We start from the raw sequence: 19288 nt of genomic DNA, 5'->3' as shown, positions 1-19288 counted from the left end.
GGTGTGTGTGTCAGCTTCGCCCCAGCCCTGGCGTGGGGTAGGTCTCAAGGGTGCAGGGTTCTGCCCTCCCTGAATCCACCCTGGGAATAGCCAGGGGGAGGTGGGCTCTCTGAAGCAGGCCGTGGCCCTTCACCTCTCCCCCTTCATCGCTGCCCCGCCCCAGTCATGATGACCTCCCCCTGCCTGTCTGAGGGGCAGGCCGGAAATGGGACGGCAGTCACAGCTTCCGCTTTTCTGTTCTGCTCCAGGCGCCGGGCTCCTTCCTTCTCAGTGCTCAGAGGAGAGGACGACAGCACCATGGCCCCCCGTACGGCCACCAGCCGCCAGACCTGCTGCTGCTTCAATGTCCGGATGGCCACCACGGCCCTGGCCATCTACCATGGGGTGAGTGTGCGGTCGCCCTGGGAGATGTGCGCGCGTGTGTGCGTGTGTGTATGTGGGTGTGTGTGGCCCCTGGCTTACTGGGTCCCCACCGTGGGGGAGCTGTTGCCCCCACCTCTCTGCCCTCCCCACTCTGGGCCTCAGTCTCTCCCTCAGTCCCTTGGGGAGCCCTGCTGTCCCTGGTGGATCAATTGGCAGGGGGACCCAAGCAAATGGGACTTGCATTCACTTGGAGACTCGGTTTCTGCCTCTCTCAAGCGGGAAAAGTAGTAGCCTCACGGCCTCTGTGTGCACACACACAGCAGGTGTGAACATGCATCAGGGCCAGGACCTTGGACAAGTGAGACCTGCCTTGATGGTCCTCCCCTCAGGCCTGGCTGCTCCAGGGACAGGTCAGAATCCCCAGCGTGCTACGGACGGGAGGTGGCGAGTCCTCCCAGATAGTGCTCAGCCTTCTGGGGCCTTCTCCTGGCAGGGAAACATGAACTGTGCTAATAAGTAGGGTGGCCCAGGTGGCCCACACAGTGTGGCCAGAAGTCCTTGTCTCTAGGATCTCAGTGTGACTCCGGGCAAGCCTCCTGCTTTGTCTGGGGTGCTGAAGGTGGGTCCCTGTTCTGTCCAGTCAACACCCACACCCTACCCCCAACTCCTGGCCACACCCAGTTCCCCCAGACTCGGGCGTCTTTGCGCTGGGGTGACTCAAGCCTGTGGCTAACTGTTGTCTCATGGGCTTGGAAGAGCTTCCTCAAAATAAGCCTAAATCTGCAGGGTGAGGTGGCTGCTGCAAAGCTCTGAGACCCACTGCATCAGCTTGTGGTCGCAGGCCAGACTCCAGGTGGTGCCCTCAGCGGTTAGCACACAGATGCCTGCGTGCAAATCCTAGCTCCCTGCCCCTTAGCCGTGCAGCCATGAGCAACAGAGCCTCTCAGAATCGGTCTCCTCCTCTCAACATGGGGATGAAAATATTGATGATATAATAATAATAATAATAATAATAATAATAATAATAAATAATAATAATAATAGGGTGGCTGAGAGGATCAGGGAGTTGTATCTGCAAGGCTTGTGGAACAGGAGCCCCGCGGAGTGCATTGTTAGCAGTGTGTCAGGTCGGGCAGCAGCTCTTGGTGTCAAGCTCTCAGATTCCAGGACACTAGATTTGGGATCTCAGAGGTTGTCCTGCTCAGCTCCTGCCAATGCCAGAAATAAGAGAAGCCAGTGACACCCTGGCTGTCCCACATCAAGTCTTCAGGGTTTTTGGTCTCTGAGACTCTGGAATTCTCTGAAGGACAGTGTGGTATGCAGAGGTATCCCTGCAGAAGGACCCTGGGTCCTTCTCTCTGCCACCAGCTGCCTGTGGGCCTCTGGCACGTCTGTGTCTGGACCTGTTTTCCTTCATCAAGTCGGAGGTGAGAGGTGTTGCCGGGCTCTGAGGTTTTATTTATTGTTTTTTTATTTTGATTTGTTTTTGTGGTACTGGGGATGGAACCTGGGGGCTTTCTACCTCCAGGCTATTTTATATTTTGTTTGGAAACAGGGTCTCACTAGGTTGCTGAGAATCTTGCTAAGTTGCTGAGGCTGGTCTCCCAAGCACTGGGATTCCAGGCGTGCACCACCATGCCAGGCTGACTGTGAGAGGCTTGAGGTTTCTTCTCAATCATTCCCTCTGAGTTCCTCACTTATAAGTAGTCAAGTGGTACCCAGTTCCCACCCAACTGGGGAATGCGTGGGTCAAGTGATGGGGAGGACTTCTTGGAGTGGCAGGAGGTGCAGACAGGCTCTGGCAGTATGCATGAGGTAGGAGAAGCAGGTGTGTCAAGGTGTGTGTGGCTTGTGCAGGGGGCCACAAAGACCACCCTGGAGGTTGGGGTGGGATTGATGCTGAGGGCTTTGATGACAGCTAAGAATCTGGACCATCCCTATAGCTCACTATTGATATTTGGGCTGAGTAGTTCTTCATTGTAAGGTATTGAATTGCACATTGTATAGAGTTTAGCAGCATCTCTGGCCTCAACCCACTAGATGCCAGTGTTACTGCCTCAGTCTATCAGCTGGGTCCCTAAGGCAAGGGCCACAACTGCTTCTGCTTGAGAATCATGGCCTGTAGTAAGTCCTAGGGGTGGCATGGAATGTTCTCAAGGAGACTTAAGCACAGAGGAATGGTCTGGAAGCTGGGTGCTTGGCCCAGGCAGTCATGTCTGGGCTGAGGTCCTTTTTTTTGGTGGTATTGGGGGTGGAACCCAGAGGCTTTCTACCTCCGGGCTATACTCCCAGACCTATTTTATATTTTATTTGGAAACAGGGTCTCCTAAGTTGCTGAGAGCCTCACTAAGTAGCTGAGGCTGGCTTCGAACCTGCGCAATCCTCCTGTCTCAGCCTCCCAAGCGCGGGGATTACAAGCGTGCGCCACCATGCCTGGCCCGAGGTCCTTTTTTGACCCCATGGGCACTTGTCTTCTGACCCTTGGCAAGAGGGCCCTCCTCCTTCCCAGAAAGTCCAGGAGTGGGGCCCTAGCAGTTGGGTGGCAGGTGCGCTAGCAACACTTTGAACATCTGGGTGGGAAAAGAGAAGTTGCTGTCCAGATGTGCCAATTACTCATGTCTGTCATCATCTGGAGCCAGCCATGGGTGACAGCTCTGTACGTTGCAAGCTATTTGTAGCCTCGGTCCCTCCGGGGAGGGTTAAATCAGGCCATTGACGTCCTGAGGCAGCGCCACGCTTTGTTGAGTCACGGAGGCTTTATGACGGGAAGATTCTTTCATGTCCAATGGTCCTCAGCTTCTGGCTGGGCCGCCTTCCTCAGGATTTCTGTGGGTTTGTGTAGAAGATTCTCTGGAGGCCCAAGGGGCTTGCACACATAGGGGTGCCAGAGAGTTTTCTAGAATTGGCCTCTGTGTTCTGGCTTGTCATCAGCCTGGTATCCTAAGTCATGGCAGGAGGTGGGGATCCCCAGAAGCCCCTTTTGCCTGGACAGCTCTCTCTCCTGGACCTCTCCTCCCCTAAGTTCCTGCATTCCATCATTAGAGATGCAGCATAAGAGTTTTTCAGACACCTGCTATACACCTGCCAGGATAAAATAGACAGGTTCTAAACTGTGTAGAAATGAAACATGTCAAAACCGGGGGAGGAGGAAACCAGCTGACGCCAATGGCGATTGTCTCTGGGCTACGAATTGCACAAGCTCTGCTATTTTTCTGCTTTCTGTATTTCTCATATTTGGTACAATGAGCATGTACTACTTTCTGCAGTAAACTTTTTATTACTAGGGCAATTTTAGAGTTACAGTAAAATTGTGATCATAGTAGAGAAAGTTCCCGAGTATCCCACACCCAGTTCCCCTATTGTCCATAGCCTACGTGAGTTTGGTACATTTGACATTTGCCACAATTGATGATCGGAACTGCTGCACCACGATTAACTAGAGTCCAGGCTCTCTCCATGTGTCCGCAACCTTCTCTAATAGCCCTGTCCTGCTTCAGGACCCCATGCAGGGGCCCACCTAGGTGTGCTGTGCTTAGCTGTCAGCATCTTACCTGCCCCGTGGTGATGATGGTCGCTCAGGTTCTTTGTTTTAATGACCAGGATGGCTTTCAGCAGGACTGGCTGAGCATTTTGCTGTCTGTTCCTCCATGGGGGCTGGCCTGATGTTCTTCTCATGGTGAGATCAAGGTAAAGTGTGTTTGGAACGAGAACGTCAGCTTGAAGAGTCAGGCCCAGTGCTTTGTCCCAGGGGATGTGAAATCTATACGACTTCTCTCCAGCCGTGGAGGCCTTGAGTGCCTGGCCAAGGTGGCATTTCCAGGTGTCTCCCCCATGAAGGCACTCTTCTCCTCCGGTTCTACGCCAAGTTCTTTCAGAGCAAAGTCACTTTGCGTGCACTTGAGGAGTGGGGAGTCAGCCTCTGTTTCCTTCAGGGTAGAGAAGCGACGTAAGTAATTTGGGATTCTGCTCAGGAGATTTGTCTGTTTTTTCTCCATTTATTATGTAAATAAGCGATTTATTTCTGTGTATCTGCAGGGACCTGTGGATATTTATTTCATATTGTGGGTTATGTTCCAGGGCTGTTTTGTTTTGCTGCTCAAGCGTACCACTTTTTAAATTGGAAAGAGCACTGGAGCATCCTCTGCTACTTGAAGAAGGAGTCCATCTCCTGACCTGAGTGCAGAGCTGGTCTCCAGCACGCCTGGGTGCCCAGCCCTAGGCAGGAGACAGGCCCAGCTCCCCGGCTGTGGCCTTCAAAGGCTCCTGCTGGACAAGGCAACCTGTGTCTATGGCAAGGGGGTGCTGTGCTGGCTGTAGGGGTGGGGGCACAGGGGTATGAGTGGGGATTCAGGAAGGGCTCCTGATAGGAGGCCTGGGTCCCAGGGATGAGCAGGTCTTTTGCTTGGGTGTGTTGGGAAAGGTCTTACCAGAAAGAGCGAGTGGCCCAAGCAAGGCTTGGAGTTGGCAAGAGCCAGGAGAGCCACCAGGCTGGCTTAGGAGGGACGGGCGTCAGGCCGGGGCTGGAGGCCTTCGCTGCTTTTCTAGTGGAAAGAGTAGATCTTTGAGCGGTCCACCTGCTCTCTTTCAAGGTGGGAAACACAGGTCCAGTAGGGCCTCTGCTGGCTGCACACGGGCCTGACATGAGCCAGCGGGTGGATGGGAGGATTCCTTCTTAGCCCAGGGCTGGAGTGGCTGTTGGTCGGTTGGGAAGGTCTTCCTCTTCCCCAGCCTCCACCTCCCAGAAAGCCTTCCCGATGTGACCTGTTCAAAACTCCTGGACTCCTTCCTCTGCTCCACACTGGGGGACAGCGACCTGAGATCGGAAAGAACAAAGGCTCATCTCCATCACCCACTGGCCATGCTGGGCCTTGGTTTCCTCATCTGTTGAATGAGGCCCATAGTTCCTGCCTTTGGGGTGACACTTTCGAGGTGTTAAGCTGTCGTGGCCCAGGTGGAACGGCTCTGGCAGGTGAGCTCCCGGTGGTTGTGGCGAGCCACCACAAAAAAAAAAGAGGGGGGCCATGCCCCTTTTGAAAGCTCATCTGTGTGCGGCCTAAAAATCTGCCCGACCGCTAGGCCAGGAAAGTCCCAGTGGGGTCTGGTAGAGCCTGCCACCTTCACGCCTGATGCCCTCGGGCTGAACAGGGACATCTCGTTCTCTGCTACCACTGCTTCGTGCCCTTCCTGCGGGGGTGGGGAGACCAGTGGTGTGGGGAAGGGATCGGGCCCCTACTCAGGGCCATGGCTGAGGGGCCCCTGGTCAGGGCTGAGTTCCTTTGGAGTCCCCCACCTCTGGCTCCCACCCAGCTCCTCAGGTGAATTGTTGCTCCCTGAACTCCAGAGGCCCTGGGTGGGGCACAGGGCCCTCTGGGGCAAAGTGGGGCTCTTCCTGCTATAGTTGGTGGTGGGGGGCAGGTGATGATCATTTATCTGCGTGAGCCCAGCCAGGACAGGCCAGATATCAGTGGGGCCTCTGTCCCTCCCCACTTCCTGGTCTCAGGCCCCAGGTCAGAGTGTCTGGGAATGAGAAGCTGTGGAGAGTCCACTGTTGATGGAGGCGTGTAGCTGGGGGAGGTGCTGGCCTGGGGGGGGGGCTCCCTGGTGAAAGCACCAGGCTCTGAACCCTGCCCATGGCCAGAGGGCAGAGACTGGCAGGGGCCAAGCCTTCTCCACCATCACCACCCTGGGCCTGAGTCCCCAGGAGAGGAGGCTTTTATTTTGAGCCTGGAGCAGTGGCCTGGAACCAGGACCTCGATCTGGGCTCACTTTGGGGCCTGTGCTGGTTTCCCTGGGGACCCCACCCTGCCTGAGGAAGGAGGGGCACAGAACCCCCAAGAGGCCGGAAGCAGAGTGAGCAGCTGCAGGGCCTCAGCCGAGCTCAGGAGCTGCCGGGGACAGGGCGCTCTTCCCGGCCTTAGCTTCCTCCTCCCTCTATGGGGCCAGTACCCCGCTGCTGAGTCTCTGGCAAATGGCAACTGCCACTGGAGCCTCCATTTTAAAGAGGAGGAGACTGAGGCTCAGGAGGCCAAGTGGCTTTGCAGCCCCCAGGGTCCTGCTCCAATAGCTGGGGAGGAGCTATGGATGCACCTGGGAGCCTGTTCTTAGAAGCTTAGCTCCCACGTCGAAACTCGATTTCCATTCCACCTGCAAAACAGAGAGGAAGTGGGAATAGCAATAGAAGCGGCGTCCCGGGCTGAGAGGGTGATGGGATGTCGCCGATGCGTGTGTTCAGGGGAGGGACCCGGTGTCTCCGCAATGCCTGGTAGTAACAGTGATAGTTACTCTCATGATTGTGGGTCACTGGAGGTAAATAAGGGAGTGATGGTTGGGGGAAATGATCTGGCAAGGTGGAGGCTGTGGAGGGGGACCAGACCTTGGGCCGAGCCTGGAGACCAGCTCTGAGACCCCAGTGGCTGCCGTTCACCCAGCAGGGATTCTGCCTCTAGAGCAGACAGGCCTCCCTGTTCCCCTCAGGGAGCAGGCCTTGCTGCACAGGCCTGGTTTAGCTGGCTGCCAGCACCCCGGCACAGCACTTCTGATGCTGCGGGTGGTAAATTGCTCCTGGCCCTTTGCAACAGCCAGCCTTGAGTCCCCACGCTCCAAAGCCTTGGGTCTTGTGTTTCCAGCTGCTCCTGTCCCCGCCACCAGCCACACAGCAGGCAGTGTGCTGTGTGTCTGCTAAGCAGTTGACCCCAAGTCCAGCTCAGGGAGGGGATAGACTCACGGCCTCCTGGCTGCCCCTCTTTACACTCTGGCCTTTGCTCCCTCCTGGAGCTCCTCCGCCGAGGCCAGGAGAGGTCTTCTGGGCCCCCGTCATGCTGTAGCCTCACCTGGGGCTTGGCCTGGCCCCATTGGTCATTTGGTGGTGTGACCTCATGAGGATGCATTTGCCTGTTTCCCTGTGGGAGGACATTTGCCTTGTTTTCAGTTTGGCTGTGACAGATGAAACCGCCTGTCCACACATGAGCGCTGGCCACTCAGCGCGTCTCTGTATCACCACCTTCTATGATAGACATTTATTTATTTATTTATTTATTTGCGGTACTGGGGATGGAACCCAGGGGCATTCTACCTCCAAGATCCACCCTCTGCCCTATTTTTCATTCTTTATTTTGAAACAGGGTCTCACTGAGTTGCAAAGGGCCTCACTCAGTAGCTGAGGCTGTTCGCAAACCGTGATCCTCCTGTCTCATCTTCCCGAGTGCTGGGATTACGAGCGTGCATCACCACGCCAGGCTGTGCTAGATAATTATACCTCATTTACCCCTCACAACCACTCTCCAAGGTGGGCGGATTTTTTTCTCTTCTACAGACGGGGAAGCTGAGGTACAGAGAGCTCGAGCAGCCTGGCGAGGACCGCACAGGGTCCTCAGTGGCTGCACTGGGCTCTGACTGAGGGCTGTGACCCCTGGAGCCAGGTGGAGAGGAGGCCGGTCAATGGTGGGAGGGTGGAGTGGGGTGTCCTGATGGTATCTTGGTCTGCTGGAGAGGTGGCTGGGGAGATAGGGCTCTGGGGGAACGGCCCCACCCTGCCACCCCTGATAAGGAAGCAAGAGGGAGGGGAGCTTCCTCTAGCCAATGGCGCATCTGATTACCTTCTGCACCCTTCCCCCAGATGCCCCGGCCCCCAGGGAGAACAGGGCAGGTGAGCTTGAGGAGGGTGACAGCAGTAATCATAGCTGCCTGAGTGTGCAGCAGCCCCGAGGCCTTGGGCTCCGCTTTACAAACTGCGCTTTCTGTTGCCCGGCAAGCCTGTGAGAGGGGGCAAGCCTGTGAGCCCTCTCACGTGTAAAGTGGGGGAAAACCTTGAAGTCAAGGACAGGGCCTCGCCAGCTGGCGCATACTGAATGGTTGAGTCCCTTCTCAGCAGTCTACCCCTGAGGATGACGGGGACTGGGTCTCTGCCTGCTCCCGTGGACAGGGGTGCAGGCCTGTCTTCCTGCACAGGGAGTCTGTGAGCCCCGGGATAGAGGGGTCTGATTGTACTGGTATTGGGAAGAGGAGTCAAAATGTATTAATGTGCCAGTACTGGAAAATTGCTTTGATAATTTCCAAAGTGTAAAATATAGTCAGAGCCTAGGTGCTGTGCAGGCACTCAGGCAGGGAGGGGGCTGCAGCTGTTACAATGCAGAGTGCCTCTCTGTCTTTGGCCTTCATTCTAATCATTGACCTATAGTGAAAGCCTTAGAGTCAACTGAAGCCGTTAGCCCTAAAACTACAATAGAGGCAACCGGTGTCTCTGTTTACCTCCTCTCCTCTGGATCTGGCTTGGGCATAGGAAAGGTAAACTCTGTGTGTGGCTTCAAAGCACCCTAGTTGATGAGCAACTAATACTGCCCAGTACAACAGAGACAAGGGCCAGGTAGATTCTTGACCCTTGCACTTAGGAAGTACACTGTCCAGAGACAAAGAGGCACCACCTGGCTAAGGAATAAGTAACTAGCCCATTGCCTTGGTGACACTAATGAGAAACAGCCCCCACCATTTAAACCCTAACACTGATGTCACCCCCCCACCCCCCACCGGGTGGTCTTTATTCTCACCAACCTATCGTGAGGCCACTGTCACCTCCCCATCAACATCACTAAGGTCACCAGCAGTGTCTGCATTGCGTGGCCGTGGCCGTGGAGGCTCATTACTGCCTCCCAGGGCTCTGGGAAATGCCATCTCCACGGCCACCACCCTGCCACGTCTGTCGCCCGTTATTCCCAGTGACCCCCCGACTCCCGGCCATCACTGCAGTCAATCCCAGCGGGCTTTCGCCGCATCACGGCAGCCACCCTCCGCCCAGCATGGTCTGTCCGCACCTCTTCGCCATGTTCAGCCTCCATATCACCCCTTTGGCACCCCCTCACCCCCAGAGCCCCCTTCTTTTAGCTCAAGCTGCGGGTGCTCCCCAGAGCTGCCAGGAAAAGAAACAGAAATACTTCGGCTCCTCGACCACTTCCTCCTCCGCTCAGCTTAGGGAAATGGGGAATGGGAACCGAAACCAAGGAGAAGTGGGGGGACGAGGTGAGAAAGGAGAAGAGAGAGTGGAGTAGGAAGAGGGGCTGAGTGGCGGGCTGCAGCCTGAACCCCATCTTAGAGTCAGGAGGTCTGAGCCGATTCTGATTCTGTGAGCCTTGCTGTGTGCCCTTGAGCTGCTCATGGCCTCTTTCTGGGCCTCAGTTCCCCATTGGCAACATCCCCCCTCCCAGGTAAGAGCTTTCTTCCCTGGAGGGATCCAGACACATCTGCACTGCCAGGCCCCTGGGCCTATGCATGTGATGTTCTACTTCCTGGAGCCTTTTCCTCTCTTCCCTGTTGGAAAACTCCTACTTATCCTCCAGAGCCTTGCTCAAGGTTTCCTGTTGGTGAAACCCTTTCTCCGTCTTCTAGACAGAAGGGATCTAGCCCTCATCAGGGACCCACGCCTCCTGCGTGCCCTCTATGGCTCTGAGTATACTATTTGCCCCTTGGGTGCCTCTGAGGATGGTGAGTTCTGCAGGCTGCAGTGAGGAGGTGGCAGGTGCCGAGTGTTTAGGAGTGATGGATGCCCCTGTGCTCAGGCAGCTGCACTTGCCGTGTGCCTGCGGCATGCACGGTGTGCCCTCTGACCTGGAAGCAAGCCTGGGAGGCCTGGACCAGGAGCCTGGGGCCCAGAGCGACTAGTGGCTCATTGAGGAGCCCGGCCACCCAGGGTGGTCTGACATCAGCTCCCAGCTTCTGTCCACATGGCCTCACCTGCGGAGGGTGCAGGAGCAGTGGGTGGACCGATACGGGCAGGGAGGGACAGCTGAGAGCCGGGAGCCGGAGCTGTCTGCAGGGGTATCATGGATGACATGGCTCTGAGGACGCAGCCCACCAGCCTCTCAGAGCTCAGGGAGAAGACTGTGTGCAGGTGGGAACCAGGGGTGGAGGGGCCGGTGGGGGCTGCAGCCCTAGAAATCTAGACTTGGGGTTTCTGGGCCTCTCCTGGCATATGCTGTAGGTAAGCCAGGTACTCACCCTCCAGGGGCGGGGAGCTCACCACCTCGCAGCTTACCCTCTTCTGGCCTGGGGAGGACGACTGTCTGGCCCCTTTCCCTTTCTCTCATTAAAAGTGAAACCAGGAGAGGAACAAGGGCAGGCCGGGCTGTTTCCGTGGCCCACACGCCTGCTCTCCTGGCAGGCTGAGCCTTTTTGGTTTGCCTGAGCCAGGCAGGGGAGGGGGCAGAAAGCGTTAACGCCCAGCAGCCCTGGCACCAGCCAGAGCAAATTCTGTTTGCTGGCCGCCCAGCGCTTTGCAAAGATACTTCCTGACTAAACCCAATGCGTGCTGGTTTCTAGGTGAGAGCCAGTGAGGTGGAATGCTTGCTGGGGGCCACCTAGGGCTCTGGGTTCAAAGGCACCTCGGCTCTTTATCACTCTTCTTCTGCTCCATCCCTTTATGACCCCTGAACAGGATGCGCCAGAGCGGGAAGACAAGTCAAAACCTGTGTCTGAGCTAAAAACAAAAAACCTACAGTCAGCAAGGGGAAACAGATGGTGGCTGTCTGGTTGCCTGTCTCTGAGCATGAGATGCCTGTACCGGGTCACCTCGAAAGCCAATGTAAACTTAGGTTGTATTAATAGAAGTAAAGCACCCACCACAGGGGAGGGTGTGACCCTGTTGTTCTCTGTGTGGCTGATTGTTCCTGGAGAATTACCTGTGTGTTGTGGGGGACACGGGAGTCCTGCTACAAGGACTTGGATGTGTGTCGTGAGGTCCCCATGGCTGGGGACATTTAAGTGGTGGCTACACTGTAAGGATTCCGGCATTCCATGGTGGGGGATGGACGAAGTGACCTCCACGGTCCTTTTAAACTGTAGCTTTGTGGCTGGACTTCAGTTGTGGGGAGGGCCGCCCAGCACTCAGGTCCCGCCCCTCTCATTTGCCTTTCTTCATTATTCTTAGACAGGACCTGAGGGGAGAGGAATTCTTAGATCCTTCAACAAATGCAGCAGCAATCCAGGTGACATAGGCCTCCCCAGCCTGGAGTCTGAAGGCCTGTGGGGGTCAGAGCTGCTCCTGGTGGTCAGCAGGGACTGCCGGCTCTCAGCCCACCCTCCATGGCCCTGTGGAGTAGCTGATACTGTCATCTCCACTTTTAGATGGGGACTGTAAGGCCAAGGGATGGGGCTTGGTGGGGCAGCCGGTGACTCAAGGGTCCCGTGCTCCCCAGGCTGCCCAGGCCTGTGCTGATGACTCCAAGGACTTGACGCTCATGATGCTTGAATGAGGTGATCAAGATCCCGTGATACTCACACCTGTAGTGATAAGAGGGGCACAAGCTGGGCGTGGTGGCTCTCACCTGTAATCCCAGGACTTGGGAGACTGAGATGGGAGGTTAGAGGCCATCCTAGGCAACTTAGTAAGATCTTGTCTCAAAATAAACAAAACAAAACAAAAATAAAGGTCTGGGGATGTAGCTCAGTGGTAGAGCGTCCCTGGGTTCAACTTCCTAGTAACATGAGTAAGTAAATAAATTAACTAAAATAAAAGAGCTTGGCATAGTGGTACATGCTTGTAATCCCAGTATGTGGGAGGCTGAGACAGGAGGATCCCAGGTTCAAGGTCAGCCTCAGCAAATAGTGAGACTCTCATCAAAACAAAAATGGTATAGGGCTGGAGGTAAAGCTTAGAGGTAGATGCCTCTGGGTTCAATCCCTAGTACCACAAAGTAAATAAGTAAGCAAGTAAGTAAGTAAGTAAAGGCTCAGAGGAGGAGCCCAGGACGCATCCCCGCCCCACCTGACCTGGTGACAGTAGCGCCTTCTGGGCCTGGTTCTGAGTGCGCTCGGGGGGCCGCCCCTTTTCCTCCTCACAGCTGTCTCCTAAGGTAGTTACAAGCTGCATTTTGCAGATGCAGAGACTGAGGCTCAGGAAGGTCAAGTACCTTGCCCAAGGTCGCACAGCAGGAAGAGGAAGGAGCAGGGATCTGAACTGGAGCTCTGTCCCTCCCCCCAGGACCCCTCCTCAGCTCCGCCTGCCGCCAAGGGGTGGGAGACCCCTGTGGTGGAGTGGGCCATCCTACTGACTACCGTTCTGTCCCCAGATCATGAGCGTCCTGCTGTTCATCCAGCACACGGTGGAGGTGGCCCACGGCAAGGCGTCCTGCAGGTTCTCCAAGACCGTCTACCTGAGGATCGGTAGGCCAGGGCAGCCACGCGCCGGGGGCCAGTTGGGGGAGGGCCTGGCCGGGGCAGGGGCTGTGGGCCCAGGTCCTGCTGCTTCCTTGCTGGACGGCCTCGTGCCAAGCCCTGCCCCCTGTGGCTTGGGGTGTTCACCTGCAGATGGGGACACTCCAGTCCCCACCATGTCTCCAAGAGCCCACTCATGAAGGCGGCGCCCCACTCTCCTGCCTAGACCCACTGGTGGCTGCCGGTGGCACGGGGATGGATCACAGTTCCTCGCTGCAGGTCCTGGGCCACAGACTTCCCTGACCACGCCACTCAGAGGCCACACCTGACTAGAGAGGACCCAGGCCCTCCTGCCTGAGATGCCCTCAAGTCTGCGGACTGCAGGAGGGCAATGCCTGGGTTCTCTCGTTCATGCTTATGTCCAGTGGTTCCCCAGGCACGATCCTCGGAGCCTGGCTGGGGTGCCCGGCATCAGCCAGGGGCCCTCACGGCTCTCCCCTGCCTTTCAGCTGACCTGGTCTCCAGCTTCCTGCTCATCACCATGCTGTTTGTCATCAGCCTGAGCCTTCTGATTGGCGTGATCAAGGTGAGGGTCCCCCTGCTGCTGCGCCCTCCCAGCCCCACCTGCAGGCCTACGGCAAAGGGACATCTTAGGAGCCTGCACCTGGGGATTTCACGCCTCCCTTTGCGGGAGACTCCTTTCCCATGGGTTCCCTGGGCTGGCAGCCTCAGTGCCCTGTCCTGTGAAGCTGTGAACAGCAGGGGATTTTGCAAGGGGAAGAGGAAGGGTGGCTGGGAGGGTGGGGAAGAGGGCTGGGGCCAGGAATAGAATGGAGCAGCAGAAAATACAGCACACTTCCAGCACTGAGCACATGCCGGTGCCCCGAGTGGGCCCCATGTGCCAGGACGCCCCCGAGAGCTCCAGGTCTCACTATGGAGGCAGACTGCAGGGAGATGGGCGGCCCAGGGTGACAGCCAAGGGCCTTGGTGGTCCAAGGCAAAGCTGGGTGCAGGAGGCCGGAGCAGATTGCAGCTCAGTGTCTTGCAAAAGAAGAGTCAGGCTGTCCCCCAGTCCCTGAGGAGGCAGGGAGCGCCCTGCCACTTTGCCACCAGAAAGAGGATCTTCCCTGTGCTGATGAGAGCCGGGCACCAGTGGGGCGGTGAGTGGGGACTGGCTGGGTGCAGGTTTGGGGCGGCCCTGTCTGGCCTGGAAAGCTGCCATTTGAAGGCCCTGACTCTCTTGGAGGCCAGGTCCCCGGAACAGCGAGACTCACAAGGGTGCTTGGAGAGAGGGCTTCTGCAGAAACCCAGAAGGCTCAGCTAGAAAAGCGGAGTGGGTCATCATGAAGACTCAGATTCAGTGGGGGCCATTTCATTTGCCTCCTGTACAGGCGACACTGGGCAACCACTCATTCTGTGGTTCAGCCCCCAGCAGGGGTGCATATTCGTGCCCACGGGTCACGGTGGTCCCTCGCTTTCAGCTGAAGGAGAGGGACTTCAGCCCGGGCCTCCCCAGTGCCCGCTGGGTGTCCCCTTCCAGAGGTCCTCTCAGACCCCTTCTCTGTAAAATGGACACAAAGCTCATCTTCATGGGAGTGAACTGAGCCAGGTCCTGCCCTTTGAGCCCCTATAGGTGGGGATGGTCTCCTGAGACACCACGTCTCCTCTCCCCAGCCCTAGAGTGTCACTCAGGAGAGTGTGTGGTCCCAGGCATCCAGCTGTAGTTGACTGGGAACATGGCCTGTTATCCAGGGAGGCAGGGGACGCGTGGGGACATGGGCTGCCTGGGGTTGTGGCAGCTACGCACAAGGCCCCTGACAGTGTGGGTCGACCTTCCAGAACCGGGAGAAGTACCTGCTGCCATTCCTGTCCCTGCAAATCATGGACTTCCTCCTCTGCTCGCTCACGCTGCTGGGCGCCTACATCGAGCTGCCCACCTACCTCAAGTTCGCCTCCCGGACCCGGACAGTGAGTACCCAGCTCCGGCCTCCACCAGCTGGGGGACAGGGGTAGGAGACAGTCTGGTGAGGCAGGGTCCTCTTCCTGGTGTGTCCTTCAGCAAGTCCTGGTGCTCCTCCAGATCACCCCAGATTTTTCCTCTGCACAGCGTCTGTGTGAGAACATCTTGTCCCTGCATCCTACGAGGACTCAGGGAGGAAGACGAGCACAGGGGCTCCCAGTCCTTGGTGGGTGCTCGCTGCTGCGAGGCTACCTGTGAGTTCACACCACAGGAAGGGGCACGTCCCCTTCCCAGGCCCCACACCCAGCCCTGTCCCTCCTTTGGAACCAAGTTGAAGAAAAAGAATTGGTTAACACCAGTGAGTGACGAGTGCCCGGGAAGGCCACAGCCTTTAATGACACAGCCCCCAAAGCTGCTGTTCACACTTCCCTTGAGGTCCTTCCTTTTTTTGGTGGTACTGGGGATAAAACTCAGGGGCATTCTAGCTCTGAGCTACACCCCCAGCTCCATTTTTATTCTTTTATTCTGAAGCAGGGTCTCACTAAGTTGCTGAGAGCCTCACTAAGTAGCTAAGGCTGGCCGCGAACCTGAGATCCTCCTGTCTCAGCCTCCCAAGTGCTGGGATTACAAGTTTGTGCCACCAGGCCTGGCTCCTGATGCTCTTGAAGGGATTGATAAGCTCTGTTGTGGAGGGCCCTGGCCTGCAGTCAGGGGGCTGTGGCTGTGGTCCCAGCCCCAGTGTGACCACTGGGCCCTCCCTGCCCCACAGCAGCAGGCCCTCTGCTTGCTGGTCCTCATGTTCCCTCTCCCCCCTCCCAAGGGCACCTTGAAGGTCCCGTTGATGACGCTGCAGCTGCTGGACTTCTGCCTGAGCATCCTGACCCTCTGCAGCGCCTACATGGAAGTGCCCACCTATCTCAACTTCAAGTCCATGAACCACATGGTGAGTCCGTGGTGGAGGCCCATGCCCGTTTGCTGGCTGTGTGGCTTTAGGCAAGTGACTTTCGCCTCTCTGCGTCTCTGTGGTTTAGACAGGTTCCCTTGGACAAAGATTTTTGTGTCAGAGGTTTATTAAAGGAGCATTTTCAGGAAGAAACTCCAAAGGAGTGAGAGAAGCAGGACGGGAGAAAGCCCAGCAACGATGCGGCTTTAAGTGCACATCTGTGGGTGTCCAGGACTGTGAATCGTGCCACAGAAATAATATTAGAGCCGGGCGTGGTGGCGCACGCTTGTAATCCCCGCGCTTGGAAGGCAGAGACAGGAGGATCGCACTGGTTCGAAGCCAGCCGCACGCGCTGGCTTAGGAGACCCTGTTTCCAAATAAAAATGTAAAAATAGGTCTGGGAGTGTAGCCCGGAGATAGAAGGGCTTCCAGGAACCCCAGTACCACCAAAAAAAAAAAAAAAAAAGAAATAATATTAGCTTTTTACTGCTGCTTAAGAAATGATCTCCAGATCTCATGGCTTAAAACAACAGACACTCGTCATTTCAGTTTCTGAGGTCCAGGGCCGTGGGGAGGCGGGGTGGCCCTGGCTGGATGAGATGCGGGCTCTGCTCCCACGAGGGCTCCTCCTGAGCTGCCGGCACCTTGGCCCAGGTGCTCACCGCGTGGGCCCTTGGTAATGCCTCTCGGGGGTCCTGTGGCTGCTGCTGTCCTGGGCCGAGTGGTCCGAGAGGGCAGCCGAGGAGGATGACCATGGTTTTACGCGTGGATCTAAGGACCACCTGTGTCTCTGACGTCCCAGTTTGCTCTGACCTCACTCTGCTCACCTCTCACCGGCAGGAAGCTGCCCCTGGGCAGGGGGCGTGCCCCCGGGGTCTAGGACTAGGGCTCCACGTGGCCCCTCTGGGTGATGCCCAGCCTGGGAGGGACCCGCTTTGGTGGGGCTGGCTGCTGCACCTGCCTCCCGAGCCCTCTGCGGCGCGTGACCTGGGCGGCCGGCGTGGAGAGTGGGCTCACGGTCCTGCCCGATGGGTGCTGCTGGAGCTCTCGGGGCTGAAGGTACTGATGGGACCTGAATCTCTTGCAGAACTACCTCCCGAGCCAGGAGGGCATGGCCCATGACCAGTTCATCAAGATGATGGTCATCTTCTCTCTGGCCTTCATCACTGTCCTGGTCCTGAAGGTGAGTGGTCCTGCCCCGAGGTGGCTGGGCCTGTGCCCTTGCTGCTGACTTCTCCTGCCCCTGAGATCCTTGGGGACATCCCACTTAGAGGACATGGTCTGTAAGGACGCCTGTGTTCAGGATGTAACCAGCAGGCTCTGGCCCAGCCTCTCTGTGTGGAGTTGGATGGGGACAGACCCGGGTCTGCGTTCCGGCCCCACTCTCCTTGGCTGTGTGGTGGGTGGTCCCGGGCTACTTCTCTCCAGAGCTCAGATCTCACCTGCAATAGAAGCATTGTGAGGCCTGCTTGGCCCACAGTTTTATGTGACTTAGGTGCCAACATGTAGATGGGACCTGAGATCATATGGATAGAAGTCTGGTGATGGGAAAGAGGGAGGGGACCGGCCAAGGCATGCAGTCCACATCCAACCTGGACACAGAAGTTTGCCCCTTGGAACTGTCGGAGAATGGTTCAGACCTGCTAGTGAGGGCACAGGGGGGATTTCTTGAAGGCTTTGCTGGGCAGACAGAGTGGGGGCTGTGGCGATAATCCCTGGCCCCAGCACAGCTCCGCCCTCAGGGTCTCACTAAGTTGCTGAGGCTGGTCTTGAACCTGTGATCCTCATGTCTCAGCCTCCTCAGTCACAGGTGTGTGCCCCAGGCCTGGCACCCTCCCCTCTCTTTCTCGCCCTTGAAATGGGGCTCTGGCCCTCACCTCGCCTCCCTGCCCCCCTGGACTCACCCCTGCACCACCTCTGCACACATTTTTTTTTTCCTGCCCCATTAAGTTCCATCAAGGGACTCCACAAAACAAGAGACCTTCCAGGGAACACGACTCACTTATCTCCACAGGGGCAGTTTGGGGTCCTCTGTTGTCCCTCGGGCCCACCCCTGGGGACCTCACGCCCCACCCCAGGAACCTTCTTCTGGATTCTTATTTCTGCTGTTAAGAGAAAACTGTAGCTTCTTGTCAGTTGACAGATGTACACATCTGTATATATTCTTTTTCTTCATTTATAAACATGAATTAATACTGAATACACTTTGTAATAACATTTAAAAAAAAAACCCACCTCATATCAGGGCAGGTCCTCTTGGGCAGTGAGCTCCCAGGCATGGGGGTGGGCAAGCGCGGCCTGCACGACCTTCTGGCCAGAGGGTGGGTCAGAGCCCAGAAAAGCTCCCGCACGCTGCTGGTGTCTGCGGGGCCACAGGGACGGCCACCCCTGGAGTCTGCCAAGGGGTATGCCAAGGGGTCCATGCAGCAGCCAGGTGTGGCCTCCCGGGGCGAGCCATGGTCCAGGTCTCCGGGGCTGAGGGCAAAGCGCAGCCTGACCCCGCTCTCCTCCAGGTCTACATGTTCAAGTGCGTGTGGAGATGTTACAGCTTCATAAAGCATGTGAACTCGGCGGGGGAGAGGAGCGGCTCCAAGATGCCCCCCAAGGTGAGCCTTCCCACCCTGTGCCCTGGGACCGGCTCCTTCCCCTCTCGGGGCCTCAGGTTCTCTACTTGAAGATGAGGGTTGGATGAAAAGAGATATCCTGGTCTAAAATTCTATTCATTCATTCATTCATTCATTCATTCATTCATTCATCATTGACAGCCTCTACTCTCTTGGCCTTATATCTAATTCTGGGCTATAAAGAAACCCAAGATGCCACCTCTGCTCTAGATGGAGAGATATAATTATAGCTCAGTGTGGAATTCAGTGAGAGTGAGCACATCTGGGGTACCAGGGAAGGCTTCCTGGAGGAGGTGGCTCTGGCCGAGTCTTGGCCAGTCAGTGTGTCTAAGTTAGCTGGGAGAGGGGCAGGGCCTTCCAGGCAGAGCTTAGAAAGGCCGACTGAGGCGATGGGAAACAGGCTCAGTGACTGGTGCCTCAGTTTCCTCATCTGTACAGTGTGGGGTTGTATCAGCCAAGACATTTTTAGTTTCAAATAGCAGAAATCAAACTCAATCTCATTTAAATAAAATAAATGAATCTACCAGCTCAGTGAACTTAAAAGTCCAATGTAGGTCTGGCTCAGGCCTGGCTGAACCCTGACATCAGGACTGGAGCTCACGCCCTACATCTCTTGACCCCACTTCCCTCTGTGTTGGCCCCATTTGCAGGTACTTCTTCCCTTATGGTGGCAAAATGGCTGCCAAAACCCTTAGACCAACATTCCACCCTCTCAGTAACACAACGTAGACCAGCTTGGGTCACATGCTTTCCCTCCAAACCAGTGACTGTAGCCAGGGGGACAGGATTCTGCTTTGAGTGGCCAAGCAGGCCCAGGACAGATGTCCACCCCCTGGATCTGGGAGATGGGACTAGTTCTTTGGAAAGTTCGGAGAAAATAGTGCATTGTTATCAGAATGTGGGGGACTTGGCGCTAAACATGCAAGGGCAGGTGTGTCCTCTGTGGGGATAGAAACATCACCTGTCTCAGCAGAGCGTCCAGCACGTGGTAAAGACCCAGGACATGCTGGCCCTGTCATCAGCATCCTTTGTCGGGGTAGGGGGTGGGGGTCCCTCGACTTCGGGGATCAAAGGGCATCATGGGTCCCTGTTGACAATACTCAGCTGCAGTCTCTCTGTCCCTCCCAGGTGGTCCTGCCGACCTATGAGGAAGCCCTGTCTCTGCCTTCCAAGTCTCCCATGGGGGACCTGGAGCCGCCCCCGTACTCAGAGGTGTGACCTGAGCCCGCCCAGCCCTGGCACTGGCTGGGGCAGAGC

General features: G+C 56.6%; 1 protein-coding gene across 1 annotated transcript; it reads left to right on the top strand.

Annotated features, from left to right (window-relative positions):
• Positions 1-297: 297 nt before the first annotated feature.
• LAPTM5 (lysosomal protein transmembrane 5) lies at positions 298-19288 on the top strand (the record flags this gene model as incomplete). Its single annotated transcript, XM_080690696.1, has 8 exons — positions 298-384; positions 12420-12513; positions 13014-13090; positions 14344-14472; positions 15285-15407; positions 16495-16590; positions 17921-18013; positions 19160-19288. 8 exons carry the CDS (start codon positions 298-300, stop codon positions 19247-19249), a joined length of 789 nt encoding a protein of 262 aa, XP_080546822.1. The 3' UTR covers positions 19250-19288.

This window comes from Muscardinus avellanarius (genome assembly GCF_963383645.1).
Source record: "Muscardinus avellanarius genome assembly, chromosome: 3".
Lineage (NCBI taxonomy): Eukaryota > Metazoa > Chordata > Mammalia > Rodentia > Gliridae > Muscardinus > Muscardinus avellanarius.
Note: the sequence above shows the minus strand (reverse complement) of the source record. Positions and strands in the feature narration are given on the sequence as shown.